The sequence below is a fragment of the Nicotiana sylvestris genome, chromosome 6 (assembly GCF_000393655.2).
Source record: "Nicotiana sylvestris chromosome 6, ASM39365v2, whole genome shotgun sequence".
Classification (NCBI taxonomy): domain Eukaryota; kingdom Viridiplantae; phylum Streptophyta; class Magnoliopsida; order Solanales; family Solanaceae; genus Nicotiana; species Nicotiana sylvestris.
The window spans coordinates 65,054,192-65,073,208 of record NC_091062.1 but is presented as its reverse complement, the minus strand read 5'-3'; the positions used below and the strand labels follow the sequence as shown (position 1 = coordinate 65,073,208).

General features: G+C 36.8%; 2 protein-coding genes across 2 annotated transcripts; both read right to left on the bottom strand.

Annotated features, from left to right (window-relative positions):
• Nucleotides 1-3,751: 3,751 nt before the first annotated feature.
• Nucleotides 3,752-5,327, bottom strand: LOC104231035 (acetyl-CoA-benzylalcohol acetyltransferase-like). The gene has a single exon (XM_009783958.2). It carries the CDS (start codon nt 5,218-5,220, stop codon nt 3,862-3,864), a length of 1,359 nt encoding a protein of 452 aa, XP_009782260.1. The 5' UTR covers nt 5,221-5,327; the 3' UTR covers nt 3,752-3,861.
• An 8,471-nt stretch (nt 5,328-13,798) lies between these two features.
• Nucleotides 13,799-15,127, bottom strand: LOC104231036 (pelargonidin 3-O-(6-caffeoylglucoside) 5-O-(6-O-malonylglucoside) 4'''-malonyltransferase-like). The gene has a single exon (XM_009783959.2). The coding sequence runs from the start codon at nt 15,125-15,127 to the stop codon at nt 13,799-13,801; it is 1,329 nt and encodes a 442-aa protein (XP_009782261.1).
• Between the last annotated feature and the right edge of the window lie 3,890 nt (nt 15,128-19,017).

The window sequence follows — 19,017 nt, the reverse complement described above, 5'->3', positions numbered from 1 at the left end:
TTTCTTCAACACAAGCAGTATTCTTCCTCCATGAAAACCAGTCCAAAGGTCCCTCAAAATACCATATAAAGCTCCGTAAATACCAGCTCTAAAACCAGCCTTTATCAGTCACAAAGACCACCTAAAAACACAAGAAAACAGCCACTAAAACCTCCAAATACTACCTCAAATCCCTTCCCAAATACAGCAGCGAAAATCAGTCCAAACACACCTCACAAAACAACTCCATAACCACCGAGTGCTAGTATCGGAATCTTGGAGTTTCGAGGTTACATATTGTTGGTTCTGTTTTGTGGTTCGAGAGGTCCGTCGAGGTTGCTGCCGGCAAAGGTTTATGTAAAGTTTGATCCAGTCAATATAGAGATCCATTTCCAATCTAATCTTTTATCCTTCAATGCATTTGGATCTAGCAAAAGAAATTTCGTTAGCTGTGAGTAGTGCAGGTTGTTTGCGTGCCATATTTTTGCCATGCTTTAAAGTCTAATTTGATCCTTTAACTTGGTACCATGATATTAGCTACTACAATTTTATTTGTATTATGAGTGTTTTAAGTTAAATGATATTCTTGTTAGTATGTAGTTGCAAGTGTGTTAAAGTCATGAATATATAAACATATTATTTCTATAATCTGATGTCATATGTATAAATAGAAGAATATTATTTCCTTTATTAGCTAAAAGGGAAACAAAAATTGAAATTTGTTAGAGCTAAGGATGTGTAGGCTAGTTGCTATAGAATTTTGGGCCAAATAAATGGGCCACTGGTATTCGAAATCGGATATAAGCTTGGAATAAGAATGAGGTTTTGGTTCAAATGAGTCGCATTGCACCATGGCTTTTAGGTTAAACACTGACTTATTTCATCGATAATCCAGAACACCGAATTACTCAAAAAATACTAGCATGCCTTTCTCGTAACAAATATATCATAATTATGTACATGTTCGCGTGATATGATTATGATTTTTAAAAATAAAATCAATGTATGCGTTCGTGCAACTTTGGGCGAAACAATCTTAAAAATAATAAAATGTTATTAATTGTGTACACGCACGCGTGACATAATTCCTGACATAGCAGGCAAATCGAATACACGTACGTGTGATTCGTTTCAAGATAATTCCATAGTTACAAATAATCAAGGAATTAAAAGCGACTTTAAGGTAAAAGTGCATAATTTTCTGTAGAACATAAAATATCCAGAATTCGTTAAGCCAAGTATAATTATTTAAAGCGACCATGCTAGAACCACGGAACTCGGGAGTGCCTCACACCTTCTCCTGGGTTATCAGAATTCCTTACCCGGTCTTCTGTGTTTCACAGACTTAATCGGAGTCAATTTCCTTGAATTGGGATTTTAAAATTAATGGTGACTTGGGACACCATAAATATTTATTCCAAGTGGCGACTCTTCAAATTAAAATAAATTAATCTCTTTTCAAATAATGTCACTTAAATTGGAAAAACTCCTTTCTTTCCTATCTCCTACGGTAAAAAGGAGGTGTGACACCTGAGCATCTCATTATCCTTCTGCCTTACTTTGAAAAGGTACGACTTCCTGGTCTTGACCTTGATGGCATGCCGTGTGCTTTCACAAAAGAGTCTGCAATTATAGCAAATACTCAATATAATTATGAGGTAAATTGTGATACCATATCATAGCTTCCTTTGACAGGGTCTCTCCAAATTTCTTCAACAAGACAGACTCGATCTCATAATCCTTCAAGTCGTTCCCTTTGATGGCGCATGTGTAGGAGGTAACATGCTCGTTTGGGTTGGTCATTCTGTTGTACTTAGGAATCTCGGGCATGTGAAATTTTTTAGGTATCGGCTTCGGAGCCTCACTCGGAGGAAAAGGTTTTTGCACAAACTTCTTGGAATCCAAGCCTTTCAGTGTCAACAGCGCTCCCGGGATTTGATCGACCCTAGAATTATAGGTTTCTACCTTTTTGTCATTTGCTTAGATTTTTTTCTCCCCTGATTCTATCCATTTAGTCAGCTCCTCGAGCATTTTTATGATCTCGAGGTTAGTCCACGACTCATTTTCATTCGACCTCTCTGCGACCGGTTCGTTCCTGCGGGTGATTTCCCACGACGGATCGGGTTCAATCCTGCTTGGTGCGCAACTTTGGTTCTGTAACTGAGCTATTGCCGCCTGTTGAGCATGTAACATTTTGAAGATCATTCGTAAATTGATCCCGTCTTCTCCATTGTTTTGATTAATTTGCGTTGCCGATCGGGCTCCACCACGGATGATATTCTCGGGGTCAGTAGGCAGATTTCTGTCGATAGCCACATGCGAATGAGCGTCCAACAGGTCCGCGACTGGAAATTCGATGGGATCAACGGGCGATACCTCGTTACCTGGCGCTATATTGTCATTTTCACCGTGATGACCGGACCCATTATCAACATGCAGGGGTGCTGATTAAGCGTTTGACATTTTTGGGTTTTAACCTGAAATTAGAGACACTTCAAAGAACAAGTGTAAAGTAGTGTGTGTTATGGAAATTTGTATCAAATAACCACTATTATCCTTAGACCCACGGTGGGCGCCAAACTCTTTACCCTCAAAATCGGACAACAATTGAATTTGTAAGTGGTTTTAAGGATACATGGATTAAATTGACACAATGCGATTAATTAAAAGTGCACTTGAAATAAACAATAATAAACTAAATTCAAACCGCACTACTTGAACAATTATAGCATTGGAAAGTCAGTCAAACTTGAACGGGATGAAATTCGATCGATATCAAGATACAGAAGAACAGGAGCTTACAGAAAGAAAATAATAATATACTGCTTTGGGATGTGTGTTACATTGTGTTTTACAAGTAATCAGACCCCCTTTATATAGTAGGGGACTCCATATTAGGTACAACTCTATAAAAGGTAAAACCCCCTAATTAACTGATTGTTGATCTCATGTCGGTATATGCCGAGATCTCTGCCGTGATATTCGGTCGGTAACGGATATCACGGCCTTTTATTGACCGATCTTTGACAACGTTCTTTGAAGTTGAACAAGGCCAGAAGCGATCCCTAATCACAACCCCAATATCCTCGAGAGGGGGCGTTATGGTCCAGACTCGGAATTGATAAGATCCCTACCTCGGTTCTAGGCCTCCAGTTACCATATCTCGAGTTTGGCTTATCATATCGGAGACCGGGATGCACTTCGATATCGATTTTACTCGTGTACAGAATCTTCTGAGAAATCCCACTTGCACATGTATTCTGAATTTCTACGTCTGATTAGCACTCTACACTCGTCTGCTATGAACCTAGTTCTTATATCATTGTCAATCATATATGCACACTAGTGTAGTTGCATAGCAACCTGTTCATTAACCTGGTTCTTTCAACATACACAGTTCTGGTTTGTTAATTACTAAATTGACACGTGCTCAGCTCAACACGATCATTGTTGAACCTGTGTTGTGAGGTTGAACTTCAGAAGGATCTAAAGAAATTTAACATATTATTAGAGGCTTACGGGCTAATAGAACTAGTGTGCAAGGTACAAAATACATGCGGACATATTTGGCATTTAAAAGATTAGCAAGATGTAATATAGTTCTTTTTATTAGGAGGAATATGAATAGGCGTAGTCACAGCTTTTACGAACCCGAAATGAAGTTAATTTCTTGAGAATTTAATTGTTCCAGTTGGTTTAAATCTGAAATTCAGGATTCATTGGATTATTAATTAACTGTAGATTTCTTATGAAAAAAAGAATGTGTTAGACATTTTCTGCTTTAAAAGGCAATAGGGAAGGGAATTATTGAAGGAACAACGGGGAAAATATCGTCACATACATAAGTGCATTTGGAAATAAGTCTACAAGATACGTATATGATTAATTATTCAAAATAGTAAAAGTGTTAAGATCTTGATCACGTTCAAAGTGGTGCATTAGGCTTTCATTCAAATCCACTTGGGCAGCGATGCTACTTCCACAATCTGCATCATACAACCAAAACACTTGACTTTGTCTCAGTCCAAAGGTCATCCAACATGGTTTTCCCAGTCCAAAGTCAGCTTCTTTCATAGGAAATCTACACAAACTTGAACATGTGAATTCGTCCACTTCCTCATTTGCTTCCCATTCTTGGGTCATGTTGTATAAATTTGCAGCCATTGAAACTAACTCATCATTCGAAGCTTTAGCACTAAAAACCATAGTTTTGTCCGTTGCATCACGGATCAAAGCAATCAAGTTGTGCAATTCCATCTTTGTCTCATTTGGTGTGAATACAACTGGAACTTCAACTGCAAAATTTCCAAAAGCATTTGCCAATTTAGGTACACTAGCTTTACCACGTAAGTTCACTGGAAAGCTCATTAAGGAAGGCCTTAAACGCCCATTTTTAGCTTGTGAAGCACGAATTAATGCCCGCCACAAGAGAGATGTGATCATCTCAACTCTTGAAGGCTTAAATCCCAAAACTCCAGAAGCAATGGAATTTGCAATTTTGTTTCTCAGCTTTGATATGCTAGCTTCATTGAAAACAAACCTTTTCGCTACATACATTATTGTGTCTTTTGGTATAGCTAGGGAAGCAAGAGGTTTGAGGATTCTCGACGTATCTCTTGCTGGGAAAATGTCACCTAAATCATAGTTGAAGATGTCAGTAGTACTGCTGGGAATCCCCAACCTACATACTTTAGCCCATTCGTAAATGAACTTCATGTTGGTGAATCCATCAATTGCAATATGTTCAGCTGCAACAGACAGTGCTAAGCCACCACATTCAAACCTAGTGACTTGCACAAACACAAGTGGGGTAATGGCAAAATCATAATTGTCATCCACATCTTTGATTCCTTGAGGCCAAAAATGATTTGCAAGGTCAATATCCTTGCGTGCTTGCTCCAGGAAATCTTCGAGCTGACAATTTACTTTGGCAATAATAAATTCAACGCCTTGATCAAGGCAATCCACCACACGACGGTCCTTGTTAATTCTTCCTGCTGATGGGTAAACGTGGGTTAATGTTTTAGACAAGGATTCCTCAAGAAGTTCATCAGTGATGGAATTATTGAGGTTATGATAAATTAAAACAATGGGAACGTGCATTTTAATGGCTAGTTGATCAAAGAAAGACAACTTGTAACTTTGAAAGTGAGTTGGAGTTGGTGATGATGGTTTTACAAGCTTCTTTGACATGATTTCTATTACCATGGACTTTTTCAGGTTAGCACAAAGGAAACCCATTTTTTGATATAGGAGAGAAATATAAGAGTAAGAGTAGAAGCTACTTACACTGGGTAATTGAGAAAGCCTTACATCCTCGCTGTTTTATATATAGAAAAAAAAATTATGCAGACAAAACAAACATGAAAAGAATTATTAAATACAAGAAAGAAATTATTTTTCAAGATTCCAAACAGATAAGGGATGGTGGAGACTTGTGTGGACAAGTACAACCATTAAAGAGGGAGGTTGCATGTGAAATAAATGAAAAGATCGTACCAGGAAAAAAGGAAATGTAAAAAGTCATGGTAGGTAGGTGTGAGTGTTCAACCAGTGAAATTTCGATTTGGATTTTCAGTTTTCGAATTGACAAAATGACAATTCAAATCCAATTCAAATAAGGTAGATTGGATCATATTTTTTAAGTTTATTTCGGATTAATCGGTTTGGATAATTTGAATTTTCAGTTTTGAGCTTATAAGTTGAGATGTTTCTCCTTTTCAAAAATGAATATCCAAACGAAGTACTCATGTTAAATTGTTTGAAAAGTTCCTCATTGCAATCATCCAAATGAAGTATTAAAGTAATGAAATTATTATTAAAAAAAATACAATAGAGACATTAATACGGTAGATAAGAAGTAGAAATATAGTAAAATCATATCCAAATAGAAAGTATTCACATAATAACTTATTAATTAATATTGAATATATGAGATAATATTTAATGGGTAGAGTATTAAACTTATTAATATGGATAATAGACTAAATATAATGTATAAGAATTTGGAATTTTCGGATATTCAAAAATTCGAAGTACCAAATCCAATAACCAATCCGAAATCCAATTTTTTAAAAAATTAAATTCAAAATCCAATCCGTAATCCAAAAATCCAAACAAAAAATTCAAAAAATTCGGATTTCGATTTGGATTTCGAATTTTTCCAAACTATGCCCCCTCCAAATTGTAGGAGAATAATGAGCAAATTCACCATGTTTTAAAAATGGGCAATTATGTACAACATTAATCAATTTGGTTCCGCTATATGATTCAAATTCCTATTGAAAGGTCATACATCTAACGTGATATGACGGTTGGTATGGGGCGTGAGGTGAGGCGAGCTGAATGTTCGCAAGACCATAAAACTTTCACTTTTAATATTTTATGAATAACGAATAATAGATAAACATAACCTACAAGAACAGTACTGAAAATATATGAAGATTGTGAAAGGTTCAAAAAATAAATTCCAAAAAAAGTGACTATTTCTGGTTAAGCACCTTTAACCTTCAATTAATTGATATGCACGTTTTAAATTTCTTTGATCGGAAGTTTCCGGAACTTCTTTGAAATAAAATATTAAGTGGTAAACTATTCAATTATCGTTGTATTATACTATTGTTGCTCCTGAGGATAATATAGTTCTAAAAATAGTTTAAATATCATATATTTCCTATATAAAGGACCAAAACACATATTTTAGTTAATTGAAAGTTAATATGCTTAATCAAATATTACAAGGATCAAAATCAAAATTTATCGGTAATTATGGACCAAAAGTACGATTATCCCTAAAAGAACCATCTTGAGATACAAATCAACAATAACAAGGCAGAATGGATCGAGAACCCTGAACTTGGTACGTGTATATATGCTCACCACCTCGCATATACACCATCCCAATACCTTAAATACATAACAATCAAGTTAAATCCTAGGGGTTTCCTTCTTAACAAGGTTAGCAAAGAGACTTAACTCTTCCTGACTTACTTGAACCAGAAATCGCGTCAAAACCACTCTTGCCCTCTAATCACGTAAATCCATGCCAAACATCATCCATGTATGTCAAACAATGCTATAGGAAGCGAACACAATCTATGAAGCTTCAATCTTTAATGAATTCCTAAAAAGTCAACAAAAGTCAACCCGAGTTCGCGTACCCGAAATCCGTAATCAATACTAAAATCCGATGACCCATAACTACCGAATCCAAATATATAATTAGTTTCCAAAATGCGGTTCAAATCGATGGTCAAAATTCCAAAATACACTCTCTTAAATTGGAGAAAAAACCCCAAATTGTCTTTAAAAATTCCATGTTTAGGTGTAGAAATCCATATAGATTCTTGAATATAATCACAAATAGATAAAATGACTTACTTTTTTGCCTTGTATGAAAATCTCCAAAAAAATCGCCCCTCCCCAAGTTTAAGGCTCAAAATTTGAACTAATGAGTAAAAATCCCAAAATATAACATTTATGTATTTTGCACAAAAGTACCTTCCGCGAAAGCGACACAAGCCTCGCATTCGCGAAGCACAAATGTTGTTGCCCCAGAAAATAGTCTATGGATCGCATTTGGGCTCCGCGATTGAGAAAGCAAACCAGCCAACAGATCGCGAACGCGAGCTCCATCTCGCCAACGCGAAAGCCAACGAGCCCCCTAGCCTACTCCGACTCTACGCGAATACATTATCCGATACGCGAATGTGATGGCCAAGCTTACCATAACTACGCGAATACGAAATCAATCATGGGAACACGCAAAACACATCTCCAACTCCCAAACACACATCACGAACTTGACCCCTGAAACGTGAATGTGGTGAACAAATACCAACTGGCCAAGATCCTTCTCTACAATTGCTTTCCTAGATCCGCAATTGCGAAGTACTGCAAAACACCAGCAGCTCAGCTGTTCCAAAACACATAAATGGTCTGAAACAACCACCGATCACACCTGAGCCCCTTAGGACCCCGTCTAATCACGGCAACAAATCCAAATATAATATCTAAACTTATCCAAAGGCTTAAAGTATCTACCCCAAATAATATCAAAACTACGAAAATGAAGATCAAAATCTTTTTTTAACTTTCAAACATTCCAATTTCGCCGAACTCATCTAAATCATGTTTGTACATTCTGGATTACAAAACTTTGCACACAAGTCTAATACACCAAATGATCCTACCCAAAGTCTGAAAATCATAATCTGAGTCCGATAATACCAAAGTCAACTTACGGTTAAACTTATGAACTCTCCAATTCTTCAAATTGCAACTTTCAATAAATAGAGTAAAACCTTCAAGGAACATCCAAATTCAAGTTTGAACATATACCTAAGTCCTAAATCGCCATACGAAACCTATTGAAACCATCATATCCTGATTCCAATGTCGTTTACTCAAAAGTCAAATCTTGGTCATTTCTTCCAACTTAAAGCTTCCAAATTAAAAATCACTCTTCCAAATTAATCATGAACCTCTCAAATATCGAAACCAACCATACACGTATTCCATTACACGAATTTCCAATTATGGGGCAGTGGTGGCGCCTAACAGCGAATGACAGCCAAGTCAACATAACAGATAATATGAAAAGGAAGAGCAATAACTATCTAATAACTTATCAAAAGATATAACATAAACCACCCTAAGAATTTGGTGTTACGAGTACATGAGCTACTAGATCCAGCTAAATACAAGGTTTGAAGGAAGTACAACACTGTCCGAAATAAAATAGAAACAGTGCAAGAAATAGGAAAGTTACTACAGGGTCTACGAATGGAATACGACTCTACCTTAAATCACTGACTGATAGCTCCTAAGTACCTCTCAGGAGTCCGGTGGTACAAACGTCAAAATATGCACAAGAAGTACAGAAGTGTAGTATGAGTACAACCGATCCAATGTACTCAGTAAGTGTCGAGCCTAACCCCGACAAGGTAGTGACGAGGCTACGACAAGACATCACAAAAACCTGTGCATTTATATATATATATATAAAGCAACAAACAAGTAAAACATTTAAAAGTAATAACGGGGTGGGGAAAAAGAAAGGGTCCACAACCGTATCAATACGTACAGAATCACCAAGTAAGTCTTTCTTCAAAACAAGCAACAAAATCGTCAAGCTAAATTCACAATCCAAGTATCAAGTAAAACCAATAAAATCATTAAATTGTACGTCATAACCCTTCATATAATATGAATAAAGTATGTGTATGGCATCACCCTTCATTATTTAACTATCATCCTCACATGATATGATAATGGTAAGTATGTGCACGGCATCACCCTTCGTGCTTTTACTCTCTTCCTCACATGATAATATAAAAGCAATGGCGCAACATCACCCTTTGTGCTTTAGCCTCACGTTCAGTCAAGCAATGATATCAATATGCAAATATGGCACGACAACACCTTTCGTGCTTTTCACTCTTGCTCACCAAGCAACAATAATAATCCCAAGTATCAATCAAGGTGGGAAGCCAATTTTAACTTCAAGCATGCTGGTAGAATAACCAAATTCAACTTTCAATATCACCACAGCTTCAACATGAGAAATAAACACGAAAGTGAACAATTAAAGAATAAACAATCTCACTAAGACATGGAGGGCATAGCAAATGAAACAACATGGTACAAATGAGAAAAATTTTACCAGCATGCTTTAACTCATGACAACATATATATACTCGTCACCTTGCATATACGTCGTCCCCATACATAGTTCATGTAGCAAATAGACCAAACAAGTCCTAATTCCCTCAAGTCAAAGTTAACCACGTCACTTATCTCTTTCCGCAACAAAATCACAATCATTACGATTTTTTCTTTCGAACAAGCCTTCAAACCGACCAAAACTAGTCAATTACTGATGAAATAACTCAAAATAAGCTTTAGAAACTACCCAAGAATGAAAAAGTTTCAGTTTTGATCATTTTTAAAAAAGTCAACAAAAGTCAACCTATGGCCCTCTTAGTCGAAATTCAAGATTTGGACCAATTTTCGATTACCCATTCACCCCGAGCCTAGATACATGATTTGTTTCAAAATCCGACCTCAATTATATAAAATTCCTAAATTCTACCCAAAACCCCTAATTTCTACCATGAAATTCATTGATTTAATGTTAAACATTCATGAAAAGTAATGAGGAATTGATAAAAAATAACTTAGAGTTGCTTACAAGTGAATTTGGGGAGAAAAATTTCTTCAAAAATCGCCTCTAGAGTGTTTAGGGCTAAAAAATGGTGTAGAATGATCTAAGTCCCGATCATTTCCTCTTTTAACCAGCTGCAGACGTCGCAATTGCGAACTCTTGTTCGTAATTGCGATGGCCGCAAATGCGAAACGCTGGCCACAAATGTGAAACACTAGCCGCAAATGCGATCAGTGCATCAGACCTTCAAATGTTGCAAATGCGACAAAAATCTCGCAAATGAGAATAGCCCCTGCATCGCAAATGCGACCATATCTTTGCATTTGGAAAGTCAACAGCCCTACCACATACCGCATTTGCGAGTCCGACCTTGCAAAAGCAGGACTCGCAATTATGATAGGTCATTGCAAATGCGAGACCTGCAAACCTGAGACCCCAGCAACAAGCATCAGCAATTCAAACTCTTCAAAATACTTCGAAAACTCATCCGAGCCACTCGGGCTGCAAACCGAACATGCAGGCAAGTGTGATAATATCCTACTAACTCGTTCGCTACGTCAATTCATCAAAATAATATCAAATAATAAGAATCAATCACTAAAACTCTAAATTATAACTTAAAACTCAACTTTTTGCCAACGTTCACATAATGCGTCGAAATGTGTTTGGGTCACCCCAGACACCAACTAAATGTATGTACAAGTCCAAAAATATCATATGAACCTACCAGAATCATCAAAACACCGATCCGGAATCGTTTACCAAAATTATTGACTGGAGTCAACTCTAGCCTCATTTTAAGTCAAAAATCACTTTTTTTTCAAAATTCCACGTAAAACTTTCAGAAAAGCGACACAGACCACACACACAAATCAATAAACATCGAATGAAACTATGGGAAGTCTCCAAATACAAAAATTAAGGCTAGTACTCAAAACGACCTATCGGTCATCACATCTCAAACCGCCGAACGAAATGCCAAAGATCAAAATGATTGGTCGGTTCGTTATACATTCAAAAAATTGTTCCAGAGATCTGCAAACTAGGTCTGCAATCAGCATATTGGTTTGGTGGTTCGTGGACCGAGTCGTAGATCAGACCAGTCCATATCTTTAGCCTTAGCTGCCTAGCTATTTGCAGTTTGCATACCGATTTTGAAGTCCGCAGATGAGGTTGCAGATTGGACTTATCAGTTGTCAACTCTATCAAGACATGCTCCGATCGAGCACAAACTCACAGGAACCCACCAGTATTCCTCCAAGCCATTGCGACATGTCCAAATACCCTATATGGCCTTATACAAAGGATTAAAGCACATACGAGTATATCACAACTAAGAATCAAGCTCCAAACTAGCTTACGAACTTCTGAAAAACCATCAAGTTCCAACATTAATGCAATAGTGTTGAACTGCACTCGAGCCCATCAAACCCCAAGTCGAACATACAGACAGGTCCAAAATTATCATACAAACCTATTAAAACCTTTCAATCATGAACCTAAGCTCGCTTAAACCAAATATTAACTTTGGCCAACCCTCTTAACTTAATGCTTTTAGTTAGTAACCACAGGTTCCAAAATGCTTCCGAACCTTTCGAGATCCATATTTCCCATATCCGCAAGTATTTTAAAACTCAATACAATGCTTGGGGCATTAAAACAAAAGAGGGAAAAAGAACGAGGGAAGAAGAGGGGAGATGAAGAGGGAAAATGAGGAATCATCTGGGTGTTTTATTAAAGACTAAAGTGCTCCAGCTAACAAATAGGATATATGAATGTAGCGGTATTTGGATAAAGAAAAGAGTACATTGCTAACTTTCCATTCTCATGTAATAGTATGTTAGCAAGATTCTCTCTATATATATAATATAATTTTTCAACAAAGAGATTCAATTGAATCCTTCCTTGATTGTGGCTCCGTCATGGGCTTCATGTATGTCTGATGCTTAAAGCTTTTAAGGTTTATTTAATAGGTACACTTCTCACTAAATGCCCGTCACAACCATGGAGTTTATACCTTGATAGATCGTATGATATTTGTGGGAAGAAAATCAATGCATGTGCTAAATAATAATGACTAGCTTCTCTAGTGCCAGGGCCGGCCGGAGGATCAAGCTACTAAAGCAAACGCTTTAAGCCCCACCCCACTCCCAGCTTTTGAGGCCTCATTTTTTATTAATAGTGTAGTTTTTATAGTTAATCTTTCACTACTAGGAATTCGCAAAAAACCGACCAACTTTGATCGGTCAAAAAACCAGCCAAAAATCGATCAAAGTTGGTCGGTTTTTCAAAATATTTTAATTTTTAATTTTTTTTACGAAACCGACCAACTTTGGTCAGTTTTCTTTGGCGCAAAAATGCGGGAAACTATTTTTGAGTCCCGCGAAATTTATTTTTCAAGAAACCGACCAACTTTGGTCGGTTTTTGCAATTAAAATAAATAAAAATTAATATTAAAAAAATGATCAACTTTGGTCAGTAAATTCGGCCGGTCATTTTAAAAAATCGACCAACTTTGGTCGGTCATTTTAAAAAATCGACCAACTTTGGTCGGTAATTTTATTTTTTAATAAAACCGACTAACTTTGGTTGGTTATTTTCGTGCGAAAATATAATTATAGAGTATAAATAAAAAAATTAGATAATCTTAAAACAAAATGCACCAATGGTTTAGTGGTAGAATAATATCCTCCCACAGTACACCCCGTTCGATTCATAGATAGCGAATCTTTTGATTACATAATTCAAATACCGACCAACTTTGGTCGGGTTTTTTTTTGCGACCAACCTTGGTCGGTATACTAAAACGACCACCAAAATAGCGACCAAGCGTGTTTGGACGCGTATTGGTCGGTAATTTGCCAAGACCGACCAACATTGGTTGGTTTTTGTGGTCACTAATTACCGAATTTCTAGTAGTGTTTTTTAACAAATTACTATTGATTATTATATGATAAAACGAAAAACAGTATTAGATTTTTACTTAATAAATGAAAGAGAACCATTTAGCTATGTGATTTATGGTGACAATTCAAAATTTCCTTTCCTTTTTTCGTAATAAAATTTGCAGCGCGTACTTTTTTTTTCTTCTTCTTCCTCTTAAGCTATGTATTCTCTTAAAGGGCAAGGGCATTGGATAAATTAAATTGTGCATTCCTTTTCATTTTTTAAAGTTTCCAAGCATTGCAACAGGTGAACTTAATTAGTGAAAATTTATAAAACTAAAATTTTACTTTAAATAAAAGTGTGTACGTTTTTTTTTTTTTTTTTTTTGCAAAAAAAAATTAAGGCCTCTTTATAAGTTTTACTTAGGCCACCAATTTGGTTGAGCTGCCCCTGATGTCTAGCATCATTACCAATCTTTTGACTTTTAAGTGATGAATAAGAAAACCAAAGCACAAATGTGTTTTTTTTGATTTTAACTTGGATTTCAAGATATCAATAACATGCTAACTCAAGGGATTAGGCTGGTGGCGAAGCGCCTTAGTTCTTTAGGAGAGGTCGAGAGATCAAACATCAGTAACTTAATTTCCCGTGACACATAATTGGAATTCATAAGACATTACAAAGGGAACTTTTCTTTATTGCCAACAAACAAAAAAAGAAAGTAAAAATATTAAAACAAACAAAACATTGAAGTAAAACATTGATTCATCACCAATTAAAATAAGCCTTGATATCTTGGTCGCATTCAAAGAAGCGCATGTAACTTTCCTTGATATCCACCTGCACACAGACACCATTGCCACACTCTGCATCATACAACCAACAAGTTTGATTATGCCTGGATCCAAAATGCATCAAGCAAGGTTTCCCCCAACCAAAATCAGCTCCTAGTATAGGAAACCTGCACAAACTTGAACACGTAAACGCGTCAACTTCATGACTGGCACCCCAGTCATTTGCCTGAAAACTTCCATTGTATAAATCAGCAACCGCTGAGACTATCTCATCTGGTGATTCCTTGTTGCAATACTCAATAGTTTTCTGCACTGTATCCCTTATCAATGCCACCATGTTATGCAGCTCCATCTTGGTCTCCCCCGGTACAAATTTTACTGGAGAATCAACTACAAGATTACCAAAACACTTTTCAATTTGAGGCAAAGAGATCTTACTACGCAAGTTGACTGGAACACCCATTAAAGAACGTCTCATATTTCTGTTTTTCGCTTCCGAAGCACGGATCAAAGCCCTCCATAAAACTGCTGTAATCATCTCGACTCTCGTAGGTTTGAAACTCAAACCTGTCATTTCATCTCTTAGCTTTGATATAGCAGATTCATCAATATATAACCTCTTAGCGACCAGTTTGCTTTCTGCACGTTTCTCTCCCGGAATACGAGGCAGTAAAAGCTTAGATAAATCCCTTGAAGGGAAAATTTCACCCAAATTAAAGCTCAAGAAATTGATTTCTTTTGTGGGAATTCCGAGTCTACACACTTTGGACCACTCGTACAAAAAAGAGAGACTCGAGAATCCGTCCATTGCAATGTGGGCGTGGCTCATTGACAGAGCTATGCCACCACATTCAAATCTTGTTACTTGGACGATAACGAGAGGTGTAATAGCCAGATTACCTTCATCAACAGTCCAAGTATCGTGAGGCCAACAAAGTAGTGCGGCATTAACATCCTTGTGTGCTTGCTCAAGAAAATCATCGAGCTTACTATTGACATTTGCCCTTACAAATTTAACCCCTTGATCAAGGCAATTTATGGAGCAAAAATCCTCTGTAAATCTACCAGCTATCGGGTAAACATGGATTAATACTCTAGATAGGGATTCTTCGAGTTGTTCATCCGTAGTTGAGTTTTTATCATTTGGTGGATAGAAAAGAACAAGAGGCAAGTGAACATCTTCAGCTATTTGATCAAAGAAAGATAACTTGTAATTTTGTAAGTGATTTGGGGTTGGTGAGGATGGTGTTATGAAATTTGTGGATAAGATTTTAACTTGCAGGGCAGCAGATTGGGAACCCATGTTTGCAAATTACAATGGAAAGGAGAGAAAGGCTAAATGGAAATGTGATGGAGGGTTGTTGCAAAGCTCTCATGAGTTCAGGCCTTCTTATAGCGGAAACTTTTTCACACTAGAACATTGAAATTTGAGCTCCATAACAAAAAAGAAAATATTTTTTTTTTGCTGAAAATGAAAGTATCAATTTCTACAACACAAAGAAAATACTTATTTTGTTGAATTTCAAAAAATATTATGACAAACAAACATGTCGTCCTAATTATATTACTATGTAATTACTAAAAGAATTATTTGTTTACAAAAATGCCCTCAAAACTAGTCCATCACTCTATCTTTTAAAAACAAAACATTTAAAAACAAATATATGTTGAGCAATGTTTTTATATGAAAAAAGTTTTTAAAAAATTATTTGGTGCTGAATATTCATTTTTAAAAGATAAAATATGCTAAATATTTATTTATTTACTAGGGATATAATTTTATTCTCACCATTTGGATTATTTCAGACTTTCATTAATATAATAGCATATTTAATTAAGCATAAATTTTGAAGGATAATTTTATCTTTAATTAAGCTAATGCATGCATTAAAACCCATTCCATTGTTAATATCATAATTTTCTATGCATTAGTTGTTTAACAAAAAATCTGAGTCTTTGGTCAAAGCTAAAAAGAAATTCGGGTTACTGATAATCAGGAGACAAAAATAAAATACTTTTGAGAATGATCGTAAAAAAGCAAATAGATGTGTATTTCAATAAATTCTCAATAGTATTCTGTGTCCTTACAAATGATGATACTTCTTCCTTTTATAGATAATTCTAGGTAAAGGAATGAAGCCTCAGCTTTAATGATATAATCATGAGTAATAAATGACATTAAATAAGCCATTATATAATCATTCCTATTAAATACCAATTTTGTAACGTATCAAGTATTTAATAATGAATTTGGACTCCTTTCTATCATCAGATCTCTGTCTTCAATGCCTTCTAATCCGTTGGCTGTAAATAATTTAAATTGGTACGAGACTCGTGTCTATACGTCGTCTCGTGCCTATTTAAATTCTTCTTCCCTTGGCTGTCTCCATCCGTGCCTCTTAGTCAATTGCTGCGCTTTGACCATTTAACTAATCCACGTGTCATGCCACATCATCTTTAATATAAACTCAGTTATTCCCAATACAGATAGTCCCCCCCACTTTCCATTTATTTATCAATTAAATACTTGGGAAGTGGATCTTTATGAAAAGGAATTTTTGCCACATTTAATGCTCATGACGGTATTAACGCCTCAGTAGTCTTTTCCATTTAATGTTCTGCCCATGTGTCATTTTCTAATTGATTCCGCTATTCACACCCTTTTTCGAGACTTCTTCATTCTCACTATTTACGAAGTGATAGCTGCCTTTATTATTGGCTTTCCATCATTACACTTCTAAGGTTGACGGTTCCCATTTTACACATAACTTTTTCTTCCTTTGTCTTCTTCACAAATCTTCAGCACACACTTCCTTCTTAACAATGTCTTCTTCAAACCCTAACCGTAAAAAAGTTCCAATTCTCGATCAATTTCCCAACGCCCCTATTAGACACAGAAGAGGCGGAGGAGGTAGGCTTCAAACAGGGTTAGAATCTACTCGAGGCGGTTCCTCTGGTTCTTCTTCAAGGAGTTCTATTCCAAAGGCCCCTTCTTCTAAAAGTAGGGAAATTCTTGATTCTTCTCAAGAACCCTCAGTTGATAAAATAGTTCCCAGCGATTTGTCTTTTGAAAGTGACAAAACGTCTCTTCAAAAACAAATTACAAATTTAGAAAAAGCCGATACTTATCCCACAATAGTAACCGAGCTTACAATCCCCACCATAAGAAGAGATTGTAACTGGAAGGATAGTCTCCGAATGTCAATTCCTTCCCCAAATCAAAGAATTTCCTCTTTTAGAAGTGGGTATTCTTCTGTTTATACTTACCACTTCACTTTAGGTTTTAATCCTCCGATTGACCCAGTTATTCTCGATTTTTTGTCGTTTCTTTACAATTTGTTTGGCCCAAATCGGTCCATTAGTGTGGAGAACAGTGGCTTGTTTGAGATATTTATCCTCCAACGGCCAATGTCAATTTCACCTTTTCTCACCTCATTCATCTATACCATCCTAACTTAATACGCCATGGGGTTTTTACCTTAACTGCAAGGAGCAAAAAAGTTTTGGTAAATCCTGAAGATGACAAAGATCGTGGATGGTATATCCGTTACGTTGTTGTTCGTACGGTGGACTTTATTGGCGAAACAAATATTCCCTTCCCTGAGAAGTGGAATTTTGAACGTAGGTTTCCTTTTATTTACCGTACCTACTTTTGAGAATTTCAAAAGAAAGTTTGTTTTTAACCTCGTCTCTTCTTGGTTTTTCGTAGCAACCATGGGAGATGTGGAACCTATTCCCAACTTCCGTGGTTGGGTAGACTCACTTTTGAAGATTGCTTCTAGGGAGCAGAGAACTTGGAAATCAATTTCTTCCTTACATGGCTGGAAGGTTAAAACACATGGTATCCCCCTTTTTATATATTTTTTTTACATGTTAAGCATTGTTTCCTCAACATTGATCATGTATATCCATCCTATAATCAGGATTTGGCATTAGAGGAATGACGGATGAAGTAGCTATGGCCATTCGCATGTCTGCAAATGCTGCTCTTGATTTGGATAAGGCTCGAGCCTTGCTGCCAAAAAGGAAAGCTATAAAGGAAAGTTCTGAAGAAGAAGAGGAGGGTACCTCCCTAATTACCAGGCCAAGGGTCAGGAGACGAATAATCATTGATGATGAAATTGAAAACACTCCTGCTCGAACCTCCACCACCGAGCCTGTTTTGATTCATTCTGACGAGGACATCGAACCAAGAGATAATAATGAGTCAATTCAGCATCTTTTTGACAGTGGTTTCGGGAGTGGCGAGCTCGGCCCTATTTTTGATGAAGCTCCTCTTTCCTCATTTGTTCCTATTTCCTCCATTCCTCTGCCAACCGTAAGTATTTCTTTACCAGTTTTGACGACTTCCGTTCTTTTGCTAGTTTCTACCGCTCCTATATCCGTTCCCTTGGCAGTTTCTACCGCACCTGCTTCCGCTCCTGCGTTGGTTTCTACATCTTTTCCTTCCATTCCTGTTTCTACATCTTCTCCTTCCATTCCTTCCATTGCTCCTCTTCCATCTGTTCATCGTACAGAGACGGGTTCTAGCAGTGGAAGTATGACTATGAGAAGTGTTACTTTGGAGGTTCCTGCCAATCATAGCCTCTTGAGGAAGACCGGTAGAGCCGATGTTTGTCTCGAACCTCTAATTGGAGATATCGAGAAGAAGAAGATGGAGAGCCATAGCTGCTTAACTCTGATGAATGACGTAGTTCATTCTACTTTGAAGGTATTTTTTCTTCTTACCAACAAGTTTTTTTTAATTATCTTCAATCTCTCATTTCTATGAGTTATCTCTGTAGGCTAACCTTATTGGCACGGAATTAATGGGAAGAATTTCCCTACTGGAAAGAAAAGCCCGTGAGTCTGAAAAGACTGTCCACGAGGCCGAAGAAATAGCTAGGGGAGCCCAGCTTGAAGCAACCAATTGGAAGGAGCAGTTTGAGAATGCTCAAGGGACCATAGAGGAGTTGCAAGAAAATAAAAATCTCCTGGAGCAGCAAAACCGTGGTTTAGCTTCTGAACTGGCAACTGCCAAAGCTTCTTCAAGCCAATTGAAAAGAGACAAAAAGCTTTTGGAATGCTCTTTGTCAGAACAATTATCCAAGGCTAGTGAAGAAGTTAGGGAGCTGAAGGCACTTTTGGCTAGGAAGGAAGAGTATGCAGGAGAGTTAGTGCAAAGCTTGACTCAAGCTCAGGCTGACTTACAGA

Bases quoted from the DNA above. Each gene is read 5' to 3' on its own strand.
- LOC104231035 (XM_009783958.2), bottom strand. From the start codon at position 5,220: ATGGGTTTCCTTTGTGCTAACCTGAAAAAGTCCATGGTAATAGAAATC.
- LOC104231036 (XM_009783959.2), bottom strand. From the start codon at position 15,127: ATGGGTTCCCAATCTGCTGCCCTGCAAGTTAAAATCTTATCCACAAAT.